This window comes from Alnus glutinosa, chromosome 10 (genome assembly GCF_958979055.1).
Source record: "Alnus glutinosa chromosome 10, dhAlnGlut1.1, whole genome shotgun sequence".
In the NCBI taxonomy this organism is placed as follows: domain Eukaryota; kingdom Viridiplantae; phylum Streptophyta; class Magnoliopsida; order Fagales; family Betulaceae; genus Alnus; species Alnus glutinosa.
In genome coordinates this window covers 8,809,464-8,828,698 of record NC_084895.1, presented here as the reverse complement: position 1 = coordinate 8,828,698, position 19,235 = coordinate 8,809,464, and the positions used below count along the sequence as shown (strand labels likewise).

Here is a 19,235-nt window from a genome sequence, read left to right as displayed (position 1 = left end):
TTTTAATTTTGTGATGTGTCAAAATGTAATTGGTGGGCAGAAAACAAGGGTTTTCTGCCCTTGCCTGATAGAAGGGGCTCTCTTTGTATAAACGCAGGGTTTAATTTTTTTTTATTTTTTTTTTTAAAAAAAAGGGCCTGACGTGGACTATGCCACGTCAGATGGAGAGGGACGCCTGAGGGACGCTAGAGCGCCGGTTCCTCCTACACCCATTTGCACAGTTCTATTTAGATGCTAGAGAAGTGTCAAGAAATAAGTCCAAAGGTCAGCTTGTTGTCATGTCACTTCTTTTGCTTCTGGCTTTTCTTCGACTTCTATCGGGGAAGGCTCAGTGCTTCCTCCTGGAAGTAATTAGGGTTTCTGATATTCTTTCACATTTTTCATCTCCTTTGGAAGATTTAAATACATTGCATTTATTTTTCTTTCTCTCATTTCTTTTGTACAGAAGGAACAGCATGCGATTGGCGTTCAACAGGGCCATGGAAAGTGGGTCCACTATGCAATTCATCTCCACGAGCCACACATCACGCTGTTCTGTTATGGGCCTAAAGGAAGCCATGAGGTATGATCTACTTGATTTATTTTATGCTTTGCATGTATTTGACTAAGAAACAATCTCGATGTTTTGGAACTTGGGTTTGTATATTGGGTTGTGATATGTAGTGAAAAACTCTAAGGCACGTTGGGGGGCACTTGTAATTTTAGCATTACCCTAGTATATTTGTTAATTTTCCTATTTGGGAATTTTGTAATTATCATTGGTATTGCATAGATATAAGAGGCTCTTTTGTTTGTGTTTGAATGTTGGCGTTGGAGAGATCTTATTGCTCCAATTTCTTAATGTTCTCATTGGGTTCGCATAAATGCATAACAAGTATTTGTTGAATTGCCTCAACAACCAAGTGGAGAGTGAACGCCTTCTAAAATTGAAGTTTTTCATTATTATGAGTGCCTTCGTTAGCTTTACATAAAGGAAGAAAACCTGTAAGTTCAACACTCCCACTCCTAAACACCAAACCCAGAGCATATATGTTTTTTTTCTTTTTCCAGTGATTTGGCATCACGCCCTTGTAGGTGGAACCTGAAGTGTTCAATGAAGAAAATGTTGGTCCTAAATAGGATATTGATGGTAATATTTGCTCCTTTGTTTTTTCTGGTTTATTTATTGGTTAAAAATGGTAATTAACTTTATTGCATCGTTGGAACCATACTGATCTAGTTACGTTTTTGTCAGCATCTTTCAAGCCAAAAAGGCATGGAGAAGGGAAGGGATTATCCTAAATGCAGTATCCCTAGAAACAAACTGATCGAGATTGTGAATATACGGAGATATGCCTTACTGCTCATGCAATTTAATTTTATAATTTTTAGGGATGTTGTGTATCCAAATAGACAAATTCCTTTTTAACTGATCAAGAGTATAATTACAACTTCAAATAAATGCCCATGGACTTCTCTCGTAAGCAAAAAGCTCCATCTTTTTCTTTGCAGCCTACTAATGCCAATGAATAGGTTACCCTAGTCTAGAATAAAATTGAATTTCAATTGGTTCTCTTCTATTCTTTTTCTTTTTTTCTCACTTTTTTTGCTTGTCACCAGAAATGACTTCATGTTACATGGGAATACAAACCTCATGGGGTTGGAACATGACAACCCAGATTGAGGTTCTCTGCAATTCCTAAGATTTAGACTCATAATTTAAATTGAATAGTCTAAATTTAATTATGTTATATTTTTATTTTTCTTTTAAAAAAACTAAAGTGATTAAATGAGAGGCCGGACCACCTCTTTGAAGAGGGTGGTTGGCCACTTCTCAATCTGTAATATACATACATAAAAGAAATCATTCAAACTCAATATTTTCCTCTTTATTTTTTGGTTTATTCACTAATAAAAATGGGTAATTGATTTTATTGCCACAAAACAAGCATACTCGTCTACTTAGATTTATATTAGCGTCTTTTAATATATGAAAAAAAAAATATGGTAAACACTTTATTAAACCCAATTGAAACCTTCGCAATACAAGTTGATTGTTAATTTAATTCTCAATACAAATTAAACACTTTATCAACCTTCGTTGAATGATCTACGTAAACTTGCTTGAGTACCTCTGTGATACTTCTAGGATCACTTATTTTCTGCCACCTGAAATCACATGATAAAATTTGTAGTTACTTTTACTCAATAGACATTGGATTTGTAGAAGAATATTTGAAGTAGCTATTCTTCTCAAAACTTAAGGACCTAAACATGTCTACAATGCCTTGACAGTTCAATCTCAGAATGATTTTAAACATATAAATTCTAAATTTCCATGTTCCAAGCCTTAACTGCAACTTTTATGAGGATTGTAGATAGGGTTGGTAATTTTTGACATGACCCGTGAACTCAGCACGAACACGACACGAAAATATAGGGTTTGGGTTTGGGCTAATTGGGTTCGGGTCATAATCGGGTCGACCCAATTATGACCCAATTAGGATCGTGTCCCAACTTGGTTGCGACCCGATTAAATATTTTCCAACCCGCCAATCCGTTTATGACACGTTTACGACCCGTTTATGACTCATCAACCCGTTTATGGCATTTTTTTTGAATTATTTTTTATTTTAAAAAAAATAATAATCATAATCAGGTTGACACGCCAACCCGACAAGTTAACTCGTTCCAACCCGATTATTAATCGGGTTGTTAATCGGATCGTACTCCAACCCGCCAACCTGACAGGTTGACACGAACCCGACCCGCTAACCCGAATTGCCAAGCTTAGTTGTAGATGATACGAAGGAACTAAGGAGGGCATTCTGTGAAATGGAATGACGAGCTATTTTTGGATTCCCTGGAAGCCATGAAGATGTCTGCTGGCTGTGCTGTTAGAAAGGTTACAGTTGCAGAGCTGCCAGAGAAGAAGGTTACAGAGCCTCCAGCGTAGCAGTGTCTAAGAAGGGGATTTCTCAATCCACACCCGATGGTGCCAGTTATTTTCACATCGCTACAGAAGGTCATTGAGGTCGGGATGGTTGGACCTTCTTCCTCCTCGAGAGGTTGCCTATCTCCTTTTTCTCCTAATTCCACTGAAGGAAATGGATTCTCCCAATCTCGAAATTGGCCTATCGGCTTTGATCATAATGGGGAGATTATGATTTGGGAGGAGGACGAAGATTATTGGGATAGTTTACCCTTGGATTGGGCTTTGGATGGTTCTTTTGAGGAGGAGGCCTTAGCTATTCAGGACGCCATGGAAGAAGATTTTTTGCGAGAGAAAATGATAGCACGCCAAAAGTCGAAAGGCAAGAAAGAGCTACTGAATCTGCAAAGCTCCAGAAATTATGGCAACACTTCTGTTTCCTCTAGGCGTAGTAAAGAAAAGGCCCGCATGTTGTAGGGTTGTGTGCTTTGGTGGGTTGTGGGTTATCTCTCAGGCCTTTGGGTTTTTTCTCGTGTGACTGGTTGGGCTCTTTTGTGAGTTGTTTTGGGCGTTCTTTCTTGGGTTTTGGGGTTCTTTTTCTGTTTTCTGGCAATTGTTGTGGGTTAGCTTTTGGTGTTTTTTTTGTGTATACTTCACGTGTACCAAGGGGCACATTTACGTTTTTATAATAAATCTTTTCTTACCTATTAAAAAAAAAAAAAGGATCCACTTGGATTACCACCTAAACTTACATGAATTTTGTGAGCTTTTTCACACTTTCTAGAAGATCTTATGGGGTTAGGTAGAAATCCCCAGAAAGGGGTTGCATTAAGCAATATAACAAGTAGTTAAGAAAAGGTTAGAAAATCCATTCTCCTAAGAGCATCCTCATCAAGCTCTTCAAAGTTTTCTCCAAATTTAGCTCAAATAATGTACTTTTTTAATTTTATCCATTACTTTTAAAGTTACTTTTACATCAAACTCTCTAAATTTTTCTCTATTTTAATTATATATTCTTTTTTTATCAGTTTTGAGAATAACTACTTTACCTGTATCTCAAGAACTCAAAGTTTCTACAAACATCAACACAATACCGTAACACATACACAATCGGAAGAAAGAAGAACAAACAGAAAATCAGTTTCAAAGGGGGTTCGGCCAATCAGTGAATTTTACCCAATAATTTCACATCCAAAAACACCCAATCATTTATCAGAACCATCATCACCGAAGCAGGGGAAAAATTCAACAAATACCCATAACCCACCGAATGCCATTCAACCGGAAAATCAACCAACATCAAAGATAATTCCAACAAATCATAAATCAAAATAAACCTATAACAATTTGAACAAGAATTCATCAGAAATTACCTAGCGAATTTTTGTTCAAAGCTAGGGAAAAATCACCGGAAAATCGCACTCCTTGCTCACCTCAAATCGCCTCTGGAAGTCGCCGGATTTCCGGCCAGAATCGCCGGAAATCAGCTTCGGCCTACGATCCACCGGAAGCCGCGCCTCTACTCTCCGGAAATCGGGTCTGGGTCGTTGGAGGGTCGGGTTTCTGCTGACGGGTTCCGGTTTTGGGTCCTCTCCTCCGTCGGTTTCTCGAGCAACGACCACCGGAAATCGGACCTCCGGTGGTCTTCTCCCGGTTTCACTCTCAGATCCGGTCTCTCCCTCTCACGATCTCTCTCTCTCTCTCAGTCGGCTTCTCTCTCTTCTCGGGTCTCTCGGTGTCTCTCAGAAAAGAGAGAAGAAAGAAAAACAGAAATCCTCAGAAAAGGAAACGGAACAAGAAAAGGAAAGGAAAGAGGCGCTGAGGAAGAAAGGGGAGAAGCGGGAAAGAAAAAAAAAATTATTAAAAAACAAATGGCGTGAAGAAATCTGGAGCCAAATTTGGAGATGGATTCTGACATAACTTATTTTGGTGAAAGGATGAAGAGCTTGATGCAGAGGTGGTTTTCTGAAATTTCACCAAAATTTGGTTAAACCTTTGAAATGCCGAGTTTGATGAGGATGCTCTAATTATCTTAAGATAGCATCAAATAAAAGGGATGTCATTCTTCAAAAAATAAAATATAAAAACTCTCATCCCTCCATACCAAAATTGTGTGCTGCAAGACTGTCTACTACCTTAATTGCTTTTTGCAAAAATATCATATTTCTGGACTCAAACTTGATCATACTCATAATTCAAACCTACAAGAAATCTTTTTGATAAGTAATCGAAATATCATTAAAAGCATAAGACACTCTCAGATATACAGGAAGTATACAAGAGAAGCCACTAGCTAAAAGAACAAGAAAATCATGATAATTAATCATCAAAAGACAAAAACAACTATCTAAAGGTACAATGTGTTGAAAAATAAAGACTTTATCTCTTTCAAAGTCTTCTCACAGTCCTCAAAACTTTGATCATTCATTTCTCTTCATGGACACCAAAAAAGGCACAAAGGTACCATCTTCCACACAACAGTACTTCAAGTGTTGCCAACAGTCTACCAACAAGCATACAAATCGACTACTCGTCTAGGCATGACCCTAGATAACCCAAATCAAGAAAACATTCCAAATGGCACAAGCAACCTCACAATGAAGCAGAAGATGGTCCAAACTCCCTATTCCTTTTACATAAACAACATCAATCAACCACAATGACATGCTGCTTTCAGAGATTATCCATGGTAAAGATCTTTCCTAGGGCCCGCTGACCAACCAAAAACGGCCACTCTCAATGAAACCTTAGTACACCAAACACTTTTGCAACGGAAACAGACACCATTATGACAACCATGAAACCTACAAGAAAGTCATATATCGATTGCTCATGCCATCTGAAATTTTTGATAGTGATCCAATTCCTGCCATAATGCACAAAGCTTATAAAGTAGGTTGCTATAGACCATTCACACTATGTCGTTGTTCCATGAATCCGACGTTTGAGTTTACAGTTTGTGTTGCATTCCCTATTTTGGAATAAGTTTGAGTTGTTGCATCCTAAATTTCTTTCTTAGTATAGAGAAACAAGTACCCCTGACTAATCACTGGTTGCGTTGAGTTTAATGACTACTATGACATAAAATTGGAATTTTTGCTTCCCATCTATCATAAACTGGATCATCTACTTTGCTTCTTGATTTTTTTTTTCTTTTCTCTTTTTTTTTTTAAAAAATTTTTTTTTAAAATTTTTTATTTTTATGACGAGAAACCCCTCCAATGCAGGGCCACTTCGTGTATCCACCCCTGTCAGGTAAACCTCAGACGTGTGTAAACTGCGCCCTCTACACGGATTGGGTAATACTCTAGTTTCGCGGGCAGGTTGGCCCCAATGAATTGTTTGCCTCCAAAAAGATTTGAACCTTAGACCTCATGGGACTACTAGAAAGACCAATACCCTTACCACTTGAGCCAACCCCTCAGGGTTAAATATTAAAACAAAGGTAACAAGTATCCTATTTTTCCTCTGCTTCTACCATTAAAGTATCCTATTTTTCCTCAACTTTCAATATATAAAAGAGCATATTGCGACCAAGCAAGATAGTTATATCTGTCAAATTTCCCAGTTGTTATTTGGAGAGTAAGATTTTCACACTAGGAGGTAACCTGACAGTCGACACCACCAACCCACCCCACCCTCCCCCCCCCCCCCCCCCCCTCCTTTTTTTTGGTAGTTTCCTAAAGTCTAACTTGTCTCTGACATTTTTAAATGAGATATCCAACTTAAATGGTGTTGGTACAGTTTCCGGTATGGTGTGAATCTGCACGTTCCTCTGATGTTCTTCACGCTTCTCAATAATTCTGCAAAACAACAAAAATTAAGGACCCTTCCGGGGGTCCCACTCCGATGCCTAAATTAGCTTGTAACGCCCCCAAACCGCAAAGGGTTAGGTTCGTCACTTTCTCTTTAAAACTGCAAAGATTCGTAAGGTCTGCCAAATATCTTAACTAGTATGCTGATTTAAATAAATAAAAATAATAATGGTTTCAAAATCTCAGAGTTTTTAATAAATGCGGAAACGGTCATTTAATTGTAAAAAATACAATAACTGAAAATTATGGGGTAATATAAATGAAATGTCCAAATGCATTCCTAGATCCCATCCCGGCCACCTACGTCTCTCTGTTCATAACCTGAAAACAAAAACAAAATAAGGGGTGAGCACAAAAAAACATGCTCAGTAAGGAATCCTCAACCATAAAACAGTTGAGTTAAATTCTTTTGAAAATCTTCAAACAATTGTCAAAAACTCCCTTTTATAAATCTCCAAAACATTTGTCAAAAACTCCATTTTATAAATCTCCAAAACATTTGTCAAAAACTCCCTTTTATAAATCTCCAAAACATTTGTCAAAAACTCCTTTTTATATAATATATATAATCATTAGTCATAGTATGCCCAATACACTATTACGCCCTGTGTAAGTAGGGTTGCGCGGTCGATGCGTTGACCTTGGGTGAGTAACGCGGTTTACCTGTGGCCACAGGCCCCACCCGCATCAGCTAATTAATTGAAGTGCACTTAGACTGACATAGAGACAGATACCGCTGTCACTAAGCGAACCAGCGGGTGCGCTTCCATCTCGAGCTACGGTACCGAGCTAAATCTTGAAGGGTCTCGACGGGTCTAGGGCCCAAATAATAGTCTCCTCCACACACGTGCCCTTTTCAAAAATATTTCTCCTTTATATATAACTCAAAGAGTTTTTCTCCCAAAACTTTCTCATTCTTTTCTTGTATATCTTCTCACAAAACTTTCTCATTCTTTACTAGTATATATAGGGCAACGTGTTGGAGGGTTTTTTACTCAAAATCACGATTTCAAGAATATTATTTTTACTCAATAATTTTCATATCAAAACCAACAAATCCTTTATATAAATAAAATAATTTGAAATACCGAATCAAAATAGTCAATCGAAAATTTTCAAATAAAGGAATATAATTAAAATAATATAATAATTTGAGAAGGGGCAAAGGGTTCCCTTACCGAATTTCCCATAATATCGGGATCGAGCTTTAATCCTCTTTGTATATTTTCTTAGTTTATTACTAAGAATTTTCACTAGAAAATTCAGTGAAAACGGTGAGTTCGGTCATGGAAAAATAGCCGGAAAAATCACCGGAAAGTCGCCGGAAAAGTCACCGGAAAGTCGCCGGAGTTCTGCCGGAGATGGGTCACCGGCGGGTCGGGTTTCGGGTTCGGGTCACGGGTATGAGATGGGCCGGGTTCATGGGTTATGGGCTCGGGTCGACTGGGTTCGGGTTATGGGTTTTCTGAGAATCGGGCTTAAAGGATTCTGGGCTAGGCTCTTGGTTATGGGCCGGCTGGGTTCGGGCTGGATCACAACTGGGCTTGGATGGGTCAACTTGGATTGGGTTGGATTTATGTATCTGGGCTGGATCGATGGTTTGGTGGTTTTGGTTAATTGGGTTGCTGTTGGGCTGACTTAACTTGTTGGGTTGCCAAATCTCTGGGCTAGCAGGTTCTCTGGGCTGGGCTTCACGGGTTCAGTTATGGGCTGTTGGGCTTCGGGGAATGCGGGTCACGGTAGTCATGGTCACGGCTTCGTTGGGTTTGCTTCAGGCCTGCTACGGGTTATAGGTTTGCCGAGAGTCACGGTAGATCAGTCGAGGTTTGGTTGAGTCTTGGTTTATGGAGGACCGGTTACTGAAGATGGGTTCGGCCAGGCGGGGTTGCGGGTTCAAGGCCCTGGTTCACTGGGTTCAGTCACTGCTACAGGTTCTGGGTTCACTGGCTCGTTCATGGTTGCACGGGTCGTTGGGATTTGACCTGAAGTCAGATTGGGTTCCTTACTGTGTTCGGTTCGTGCCATACGGCCTTCACCGGAAAACAAGCTGGGTTCATCGGGCTTTACTGGGTCACGGTGGTTCACGGGGTTGCCGGGTTGCTGGAATCTGCTGGGGTCGGGGTTTCCTTCTGGTTCGGTGGTCTCGGTTAGTCGGTTGCTGGTCTCGGCAGGTTCGGTTGTTCAGAAGGAAATGGAGTGCTCGGGATTGCTGGATCGCAGATCAATGTTAGCTACGGGCTGTGGATCCGTGCTGGGTTGATGGGTCTGGGTTGCCGTGGGTTTTCTGCATTATTGGGTTCAGTGGGTTGAGTTGGAGTCCACGGTTTCCAGCTGGTTCAGTGGGTCACAATCTAAAATCGGCTTCTTCGGATCCTTCACTGCCGTGGTTCTGGGTTCATTACCCGGGTTTCCTCCACTCTCTTTTGGTCTCTCAAATTCTGTCTCTCTCTCTGTTGGTGTTTCGGTCTAAGAGAAGAAGAAGAAAGAACAGGAAAAGGAGAAGAAAGAAGAAAATAAGGAACCGGGTCTCTGTTCCTTCACTGACTTCAAAATTTCATCTATGCCTCTCTTCAATTTCTTCTATCTCACTGTCTCATACTTCCTCACTCAGTCTCCTGTAATCTCTCAAAATGCAGAGAGAAGGAAAGGAATGAGAAAGAAGGAGAAAGGAGAAGAAAGAACGAAGGAGAAGTGTGCGATTGTATGAGAAATTGCCCAGTTTTTATAGAAGAAGAATCGAGTGCAGGTGGTTGAAGTGATCTTATAAAAATACACAGTGGAGAAGAGTGGAAGATGATTGCTGCAGGTGGAGAAATGGTGGAGTTTGGTCGATCAATACATTCGCAGTGGATGATTAATTAAACGCAGTGGAGATTATGAATTTTGAGTGGGAATTAACAATGAAAATGGTGGAGAAAGTTTGGTGCAGTGCGATTACATATTACTAATTAATAAATCTGAATAATTAAATCATAAATATATTTGTATAATAATATATTATGAATTTATAAAAATAGGTAAATAAATATTTACGGTTAATTATTCCTCAATTTCATTAGCTCAGTAATAAATATTTGGTGATAAAATAATTTATCAGTTTAAATAAACACCGGTTCATTCAAAAATCATTTGAAAATATTTATAAACAATTTATAAGACAAATGGTTATTTATTCCAATAATAATTTTTATTAAAAAAAATATGTCTTAAAAATCTGGGGCATTACATAGCTTCTGTAAGAAAAATAATGCTCTATGCATAAAAACTGAGTCTTTTCATTTATACCCGGGGTATGTGCCTATACCTGGGGTATGTGCCTATTTATAGGCAAAGAGGTGGAGTCAAACCTGGATTAGGACTCCTGCTCCTTGTTGATTTAGAACTGTTATCAGAGTTCTAATTGGACTTTAATCCTTTATTAGACTTCTAATTGGATATCTTCTTAGACTTCTGATCTGATAATTCTTCTTATTTGATTGGACCATGAGTCCTATCCCAATTCTTTGATTTATCTGAAGTATTTGTTAAATGTCTATCTCCTCCTTGGATCGGGTGAGTGGAATTTATCCCCAACAATTACCCCCCAATTCCCTTATCCAAAGCTTGCTTGAATAATGGGAATTCCAAGTCTAAGGAAACCCGAGCTTTATCTCCTTCTGAAAACCCGCTAACCTGCAAAACTTGAGGGTTAAATCTTACCCCCCATTACCTTATTGTTTTTCCTTAGGGTTTTCTCCCTGTCACTTGGAATGGCTAACTCCCGAAGAAACTGTAAAACCTGAGGGTTAAATTCTACCCCCTGGCTCTCTTTATTTTTTTCTCTCGGCTAGGACTGATCCGAGAGTTATCTTCTTGGACTCGGCTAGGACTAATCCAAGACTCTCGGCTAGGACTGATCCGAGAGTTTTCTTCTTGCACTCGGCTAGGACCGATCTGAGACTCTCGGCTATGACTGATCCGAGAGTTTTCTTCTTGTACTCGGCTAGGACTGATCCGAGACTCTCGGCTAGGACTGATCCGAGAGTTTTCTTCTTGCACTCGGCTAGGACTGATCCGAGACTCTCGGATAGGACCGATCCGAGAGTTTTCTTCTTGTACTCAGCTATGACTGATCTGAGACTCTCGGCTAGAACTGATCCGAGAGTTTCTTCTTGTACTCGGCTAGGATTGATCCGAGACTCTCGGCTAGGATTGATCCGAGAATTTTCTTCTTGTACTCGGCTAGGACTGATCCGAGACTCTCGGCTAGGACTGATCCGAGAGTTTTCTTTTTGCACTCGGCTAGGACTGATCCGAGAGTTTTCTTCTTGCACTTGGCTAGGACTGATCCGAGACTCTCGGCTAGGACTGATCCTAGAAAATTCTTCTTGCACACTGCTAGGACTGATCCTAGACTCTCGGCTAGGACTAATCCGAGAGTTATCTTCTTGTACTCAGCTAGGACTGATCCGAGACTCTTGGCTAGGAATGATCCAAGAGTTTTTTTTTGCACTCAGCTAGGACTGATCCGAGACTATCGGCTAGGACTGATCCGAGACTCTTGGCTAGGACTGATCCGAGAGATTTCTTCTTTCTATGTCATCTCGGGGATCATTCTCCTGATGCCTCTCTTCTAGCTGAGGACGATCTCGGGGATAGTAATCCCGTGGCTGATAGTCCTGATGATTCTTAGGCCTGTTATTTTCTTGCTGGTTCCGTTTTTCTCCCAAGAACCGAACCAGCTTGCCATTCTTTATGAATTCTTCTATTAACAACCTTAGGGTTACGCACCCCTCGGTGTAATGACCTGCTTGTTTATGAAAATCACAATACTTGCCTGCATTCCTGTAAGGAGGATTACTTAGTATCTTTTATCTTTTCTTTCCATCTCCATGTACGTGCACCTTCTCTCCAGCTCGGCAATAACTCTGCAAAGATCTCCTTGGCGGGCATCCTCCCTCCGAGGATTAGTGTTGCTGTTGTGATCTTCTTCCTCACGCTCATCCCTGTTTATCTCAGGATTAGGCTGTCCTGGCCTCCTGCGCAATAATTCGGCATTCTGCTGAGTTAAGGATTCGATCTGGGCTTCCAACGCTGCTATGCGATTTTGATATCCACCCCCTGGGGGAGGGAACGGTGGAGGCTGCGAATTATTTTGAATTACTGGCTCCATTCGGACTATGGGCTCTTGGTTGGTCTGGCTTCCGGAATGTGTGTTCATCACCATGCTAGATCTTCTTTTTCTTTTTTATGAGGAACGAATAATCGTTCCCACAGACGGCGCCAAACTGTTGGTACAGTTTCCGATATGGTGTGAATCTGCACGTTCCTCTGATATTATTCATGCTTCTCAATAATTCTGCAAAACAACAAAAACTAGGGACGCTTCCGGGGGTCCCACTCTGATGCCTAAATTAGCTTCTGTAAGAAAAATAATGCTCTATGCATAAAAACTGAGTCTTTTCGTTTATACCTGGGGTATGTGCCTATTTATAGGCAAAGAGGTGGAGTCAAACCTGGATTAGGACTTCTGCTCCTTGTTGATCTAGAACTGCTGTCAGAGTTCTAATTGGACTTTAATCCTTTATTAGACTTCTAATTGGAATATCTTCTTAGACTTCTGATCTGATAATTCTTCTTATTTGATTGGACCATGAGTCCGATCCCAATTCTTTGATTTATCTGAAGTAGTTGTTAAATGTTTATCTCCTCCTTGGATCGGGTTGAGTTGAATTTATCCCCAACATGTGTTTGGGAATAGAGAAGAATCTCTATTCTTCTCTACTTTTTAAAAAACAAATCATATTTTATTCAACTTTTTCAAATTTTATCTAACAAAGTCAAATCTCAAAATTCGTGCAGTGAATTAGAATTCAATTCTAATTCTCAAAAATTTAATTCCCAAACAACCACTCAACAAGATATCAAAGATCCATAATAAACATAAAAAACAACTGCACAAATAATGCAACATCATTCTTTTTTCACTTGAAAAACAACCTATCGTTTTGATCTTACTTGTCATTTGCCCGATGTATACAACATGTTGTTTCCATTTGTATCAAACGACTTGTCATTTGCTGCCAATTGAACTGCATGGCTATCTATTAGGTACCGAACGTTATCGTTATTAGCATACCATGCGACATGTTGTTTAGTGCCTCACACAGCCATTATCTCTAGCTATATAGCCGTTGAAACTGTCATTGTCGTTGCTGGAGTAGCATATTTTGGGAAGAAATTACTTGGAAAACGCCGCTTAGGCCAGTATGCCCTTGTTACGGACCTAACAAGGGATGAACAATGAATAATTGGGTAGTGGGTGCGTGTAATAATAAGGTATTCGAAGGATCCTGAGCCTTCTAAAATTAGGGTTATTTGAAAAACTCTAAAAACTCCTAAACAAACATAAGAGTTGACTATAATTTTTCTTCTTGATATCTTATTTTATTATTCAATACCCTATTTATAGGGTTACAAAGCTGAAAATACTGAAACAATAAATAAATAAATATTACATAAATAATACTAAACCTAATGGGATAATTAATTCCATTATTTCCTTCCTAATAAAAAAACCTAATATAATGGGATATAATTCCCTTAATCTAGGGATTCTTGCTTTATAAGCAAGACACCTTATTTTCCTAATCAATCTATTATACGACTAATACCATACTAATAAACCTATTATTCTCTTAAACGAAAGTACAACACTTACCTAATTTAAAACCCAATTCTAATTACCCTTGGTACGTAACAGGCAGCTTATGTGCAGCAATTTACGTTCACGGTCAAACAAAAATTTGTGGTCCTGAAGAAAGTGGCGGATCTCTCAGTCGAAAAACACCGCTAATAACTTCAATGAAGACGAAGGTACTTTGTTTTGAGTTTGTAAAAGATGCATTATGTATTGATCTGTTTTTTGGTCTACTGCTCAACAATGGGGTCATTGACAATCAAAGTGGTTATTGCCTTCTTGATGGATTTCTCTTAAAGGAACGCAACTTTGCGTTCTTTAGGGTAGTTTGTGGTTGAAAATAATCCAACAGCTGCATGACGAAGGGCATATGGGTTGGGACAAGACGTTCAAACTGGTGTCCGATCAATTCTATTGGCTAAGTTTGTGGAAGTTGAGCGACTTGTGAGTGTCTATCGAATTTGCCCTGTATCTAAGGGAACTACTACTAACACAGGGTTGTATATGCCACTTCCTATTCGAGAGGGTCCTTGGACTGACGTGAGCATGGATTTTGTTTTGGGGTTACCACGAACACAAAAGGGTAATGATTCCATCTTTGTTGTGATTGATCGATTTTCTAAGGTTGGCTCATTTTATTGCTTGCAAGAAAACATCTGATGCTGTCAATGTGGTCCAATTGTATTTCCGAGAGGTATACCGACTTCACGGGTTACCATTGTCCATATGCAATTTTTGTGTCATTTTTGGCGATGCTTATAGAGGATGGCCAACACCAAGCTTGACTTTAGTAGAGTCTATCATCCTTAAACCGATGGGCAAATAGAGGTCGTCAATCATTCGTTGGGAGCTTTGCTTTGGAGTTCAGTTGGCGAACATCTCAAGTCTTGGGATCATATATAAGTTGTTTCAACCTGAATTTGCCTATAACAAGCAACTAATCGGAGTACATGGCGTAGTCCTTTCAATATTATTTATGGGGTTAATCCTCAAGCACTAATCGACTTGGAACCTGTTCTAGACTTGAAGCGAGTACATACTAAGGCAGAAGATTTAATTGCCCAAATACAAGAGGTCCATCAAATGACTACTCGGAATTTGCAAGAATCCACTGCGAAGTACAAGGCCAGTGCAGATAAAAAGAGAAGAGTTGTAGAATTCGACTAAGGAGATTTTGTGTGGGTTGTCTTAACTAAAGATCGCTTGCTGGTGGGAGAGTATAATAAGTTAGCTGCCCGCAAGATTTGTCTAGCATAAATTATTGAGAAGATCAATTCTAATGCTTATCGGCTTAAACTCTCGAGCAACATTTGAATGTCTGACATTTTCAACGTTAAGCATCTGGTTCCCTTCACTGTGATTCTTCCAATGAGGACTTGAAGGATGATGTAGATTGTGACGCGTGTAAGTTCCTAAGAAAGGTAAGAGCAGATGTAAGTGTTGTCTCGAATAATCTTTTGGAAAGGCGATTGGATGAGAAGCAATCGGGGGGAAAAGTGATTGGGATCAAAGTCCGTAGAAATGATCCTTGAATTAATAGGCGATTAGGGATCGGGATTGAGAGAAGCAATTGAATCAATAAGCGATCGAGAAATCGGCTAGCGCCTTAAAAGACAATATCCAAGAATCTAACGCATTAATGATGAAGCTTCCAAAAGAATGGAGATTTTTTTTTTTTTTTTTTTTTTAATGGCGAATTTATTGGAGAATCTAATTAGCTAGAGTATCCACTACCAATTTCTTATAATATAATATGATTTGTTTTAATTGTCCTTTTCCTTTTTTGGATTATTTTTTCTTTGGCTCCAACTAATCCCGCTACTATGAGTCTATAAATACGTAGCTTGCGGTGTAATAAAGGAGTTGAATTTTGTTTTTATCAGTTTCTCAATATGAACTACTGAGAGATCGATGAGTTTTTCTCTTATGTTGCCTCAAAACATTAGATACAATTTAAGGTTTGAGAACTGTTGTGAATCTCTTGTTGTTTATCTTTACGACCCACAACATCACACTGCATCAATTTTAAAAGTTATTAGCTAAAAAAGAAAGAAATTTCATGGATATTACCTTTGGAAAAAGGAGAGATGACAATCTAGAAGTGTACAAACGGACATATCCTACAATAAACACCGAAATGACGGAAAAAAAAAAAAAAAACAAAGAGCTGGAGGAGAGACATCTGCACCAACAGTGAATTGGAGACATTTTCAAAATGCTCATTTTTTGAAGTTGTTTTATTATTATTTTTTATTATTGATGTGGAATAGAGAGGGTCTTTCCAATGCCCAGACAACGTGCCTTGAATAATTATGAGCAAGTTGCTCATAAAAGTCTTTCAAAAGTCTTTTCTAAACTAAGCGTTGTAGGCGGCAATGGCATTAAGCATATGAAAGAATACGGACTGGTTTCTTTGAATACGGACTGGTTTGGAAAGTTTGTGTTCCTATAAATTATTTATGTTTTTTTCAACAAAAATTAATAAATTATATTAAGCATATGAAAGAAATACTAGTCAGTTTGTATAATTAGCCGCTCATTACTAATTGTTAAAGAAATTTATTCTTTTCTTGTTCAGGTTAAGAGCGTAATAAAGTGAGTATGTTGAATCAGGTTCAATTATTCTATTATGTAACTTTCTTATTTATAAATACTTTTAGTTGTTAATTTTTACTAGAAATATGCATTAGATTTAAAAAACTTTTAAAAATAAAGAATAAGAAATTAATGAATATTAAAATGAATCTGTAGAGGCAAATTTCTTACTAACAATATGACGTTGAATCTCCAAAAGAAAAAAAAAAATTAATTAATTAATATTTAAATATTACAAAAATGCCTCATCCCCGCCGGCCCTGGGCGGGGAAAAGTATAGCAATCTTTTTGGACTAGTTTGTAATTTGTTCCGGTTGTGGAGTGGTTGGGAAAGTTTGTTGCTATAAAAAAAGAAAAGCATCGCCAACTTTCAAACCGGGCATTCTTTTTGTTTTTGGGGGGTATAGCTTTACTTCTTTAAGTTCGTCTACTGCACATTGGGACTTACAAGCGGCGGTTTTGGAACGCAGCTCGTCCAACCCTGTAAGTAATTATTACTTATTTCCTTTTTTTTTTTTTTTTTTTAAATCAAATTTTATGTTTGCGTAAATATGGGTTTCGGGAATTTTTTTTTTTTTGAGTGAATAAAATCTTTATTGCTCAAACATAACAAAAAACAACACTCCAGATGCCTGAAAACTTGGTTCAAACAAGAACTAAACACAAAACCACAAACGCTTCCTCATAACAGAGGAAACAACAAACGATTAAAAAAGCTAACAAAAACAGCTCTAAACACCAAAGAGATTATACAAAGCAAATTCTAAAGACAAGACTACTTTGAAACAAACTTTGAAATCAATCTAACTTTCACTTCCCATCTGATCTTGAAAAGAAGAGCTTCCTGAGCCCGGGGGTACCATTATGCAGCAACAAGTTTCTCTGAATCTAGAGATTGTAGACACTGGCTGCAAAGCAAAGCTTTGGAGCTTCCACACGCAAGCTCTTCCCTCTTATATGTTGTTAACTCCATCGAGAGTCATCATCCCAATCCACCGGAGGATCTGCGACCCCACACTTAGCCATTAAAGCAAGGTTTCGGGAAGTTTAACTTTCACATTGCGGGTTTATATGAAGCAATATGCTATTTTTGCTATAGTTTTTTTTTTTTTTTTTTTTTTTTTTTTTAACATCTGTTAACAAATGATAGCTGTGGTGACGGGTGAGGTTTTCTGAAGAAAATAATTAAAATCCACATTTAATGTCTCTATTAATTTAATGAATCTGAGAGTCTTAATTCCTCTGTTTTTAAGTTTTAATCATGAACACGAAGAGAGTGAGGAGATAGATGGGGACAAGTAAACGGACAAGTTAGACTTGGTGGGGGTATGGTAAGCCTTGTAGAGGGGCGGATATGTTTAGGTTAATTTTGTTTTTAACCTAACCCATAAGAAATTTTTTGGATTGAATACACAAATTATCAATTTACAACACTTGGTAAAAATTTAGGGTTTTAGGTCTTATCTTAATCCCTCAACCAAATAAAACCCAACGCTTTAAAGTTGCTTATAACTCAACAAAAACACCAAATATCTAAAGCGATTTGAGATATTAAGCTCAAACTCTAAAAATCAAACCCAAATGTACGAAAATCTAGGGTTTCAGATTTAATTACCTCAAACTAATTAGTGAAAACAACGATTACATGCTAAAGATTGCATTTTCAGTGTCATATTTGAGTTTAAAATCTTCAAAATTCTATATATAATATAGAGTTTATGTGCAATTTCAAGGAGAGAGAATGGATATCCACCGCTAATCATACTCAAATAAGATTCACAATATGCACAATACTACAATCATAACATGATGCTTAATGTTTATTGATCACAAGGGAATTGTATCTTCTCAAAAAACTATTGATTTCCTTAACCAACGAGTTAGGCATGGTATCGACTCTAACTTTTTTATTCTTTAAAGATTTAGCATGGTATCTACTAAGTTGTTTTTCAAGAAAGCATAAATCTATGTAAATCAGTAAACACACTCATATTGGTACATGATATCTATTCTAGTTGTCTTTATATTGATTAATCCAAAAACTTGTGGCGAAGTTATTTCGTTACTCTATTATGCCCAGGGCTCGGTCATCTAAATTGACATAAATAACAAATCCGTACCATAAGCCTATGCTAGCTAAACATAAACATGCGAAGAATTCAAGAAACTAGAATTAATCAAGTTAAGCATCAACATACAAATTGTAGCAATTAAGGCAAATTGAAAAACTTAAAGAGACATGAGTAGGGCTTCAATCGAGCCCTAACTAAAGTATTAGTTACAACATAAATCGGATGGAAATCATCCTCATAAGAAAATAATAAAAGAATAGAAAAACTAGAGAAAACTTCATTCTTGAATAGCCTTTAATTCTTCTCCAAAGCTTGTGTATTTTTTCTTAAGGATAAAAAGAATTCTTTGGTCTCCTACGCAAGCAAACTCCTAAATGAAAAGGGATTCTTGCTAGCTCCAAGAGGCAAGCATAACGGCTCCCCTTATTTTCCCTTTTACATTCTCTATTTATTGTCCCTTGCGTTGGTAATCTGATTTAAGATTAAAAAAGGGAAGAAGGAAATATAAGAGAAGTTTCGTGGTTCTGCCAAGCCTTGTTCGGTTCTTCCTCCATTGGGCATTGGGTGAAGAGTGAAGACAAGAGTAATTAAAGAGAGCTCTTCTAAAGACAGTAAGTAAATATACTCATTTTTTACTACTCACAACACAACACCAGTTATATATACTCAATTTTCTTTTCTTTTTTTGGTGTACGTAAAGAACAATTAACATATCTTTAAATGAATGTAAATGTTGTCCGAAACTTCATTTAATTTTTATTTTTTTTTTAACTTTCATTGTTTTTGTAATCATTTTTGTTAAGATTTTCTTTTAAATTTTGATGGAGGAGTGAAAAATTCTTAAAATACCCATGCATTCAAAAAATTAAGAGTAATTTTGTAATTTTATAAAGCTTACAAGGTACAATGGTCATTCCACTATTTGACCGTATAGTTTAAAGCCAAACCCTAACGAGAGGGATGCCATTAAAAAAAAAAAAAAAATCAAGTGAATTAAATTAAATTTTGGCTATATACAATTTTCCGTGAGATAAATCAAGGAAGTGAAGGAACCAATAAAGACAAAACTGAGAACCTATTGGAATTTATGCATAGCATCTTTTGCCTATCTCTACGGAGAAGACAATGAAAGCTTATGACACTATCAATTATAGATTACAAAA

General features: G+C 37.8%; 2 protein-coding genes across 4 annotated transcripts in view; both read left to right on the top strand.

Moving 5' to 3' along the window:
- The first annotated feature begins 198 nt into the window (after positions 1–198).
- LOC133880749 (uncharacterized) lies at positions 199–1,534 on the top strand. 2 transcript variants are annotated; one of them, XM_062319741.1, is made up of 4 exons: positions 205–347; positions 446–562; positions 1,075–1,129; positions 1,235–1,534. In XM_062319741.1, exons 1-4 carry the CDS (start codon positions 232–234, stop codon positions 1,406–1,408), a joined length of 462 nt encoding a protein of 153 aa, XP_062175725.1. In that variant the 5' UTR covers positions 205–231; the 3' UTR covers positions 1,409–1,534. The 2 variants fall into 2 exon arrangements, with proteins under 2 accessions (XP_062175726.1, XP_062175725.1); XM_062319742.1 differs by lacking the exon at positions 1,075–1,129 and having other exon boundaries at positions 199–264.
- Positions 1,535–16,431: 14,897 nt separating this feature from the next.
- The window catches only part of LOC133880205 (uncharacterized), a 53,911-nt gene continuing 51,107 nt past the window's right edge, over positions 16,432–19,235 (top strand). The window contains exon 1 of one of the 2 annotated variants that reach the window (XM_062319107.1): positions 16,432–16,483. The gene's annotated coding sequence lies outside the window, so the exon portion shown is untranslated. Of the gene's footprint in view, positions 16,484–18,440; positions 18,684–19,235 lie in introns of those variants that run through there. The other variant, XM_062319106.1, reaches the window with a different exon arrangement.

Excerpts from the sequence above, each read along its gene's own strand:
- LOC133880749 (XM_062319741.1), top strand. The coding sequence starts at position 232 with ATGCTAGAGAAGTGTCAAGAAATAAGTCCAAAGGTCAGCTTGTTGTCA. Across the intron at positions 348-445 it reads CTCAGTGCTTCCTCCTGGAA|AAGGAACAGCATGCGATTGG; the intron begins GTAATTAGGGTT and ends TCTTTTGTACAG. Across the intron at positions 563-1,074 it reads GGCCTAAAGGAAGCCATGAG|GTGGAACCTGAAGTGTTCAA; the intron begins GTATGATCTACT and ends ACGCCCTTGTAG.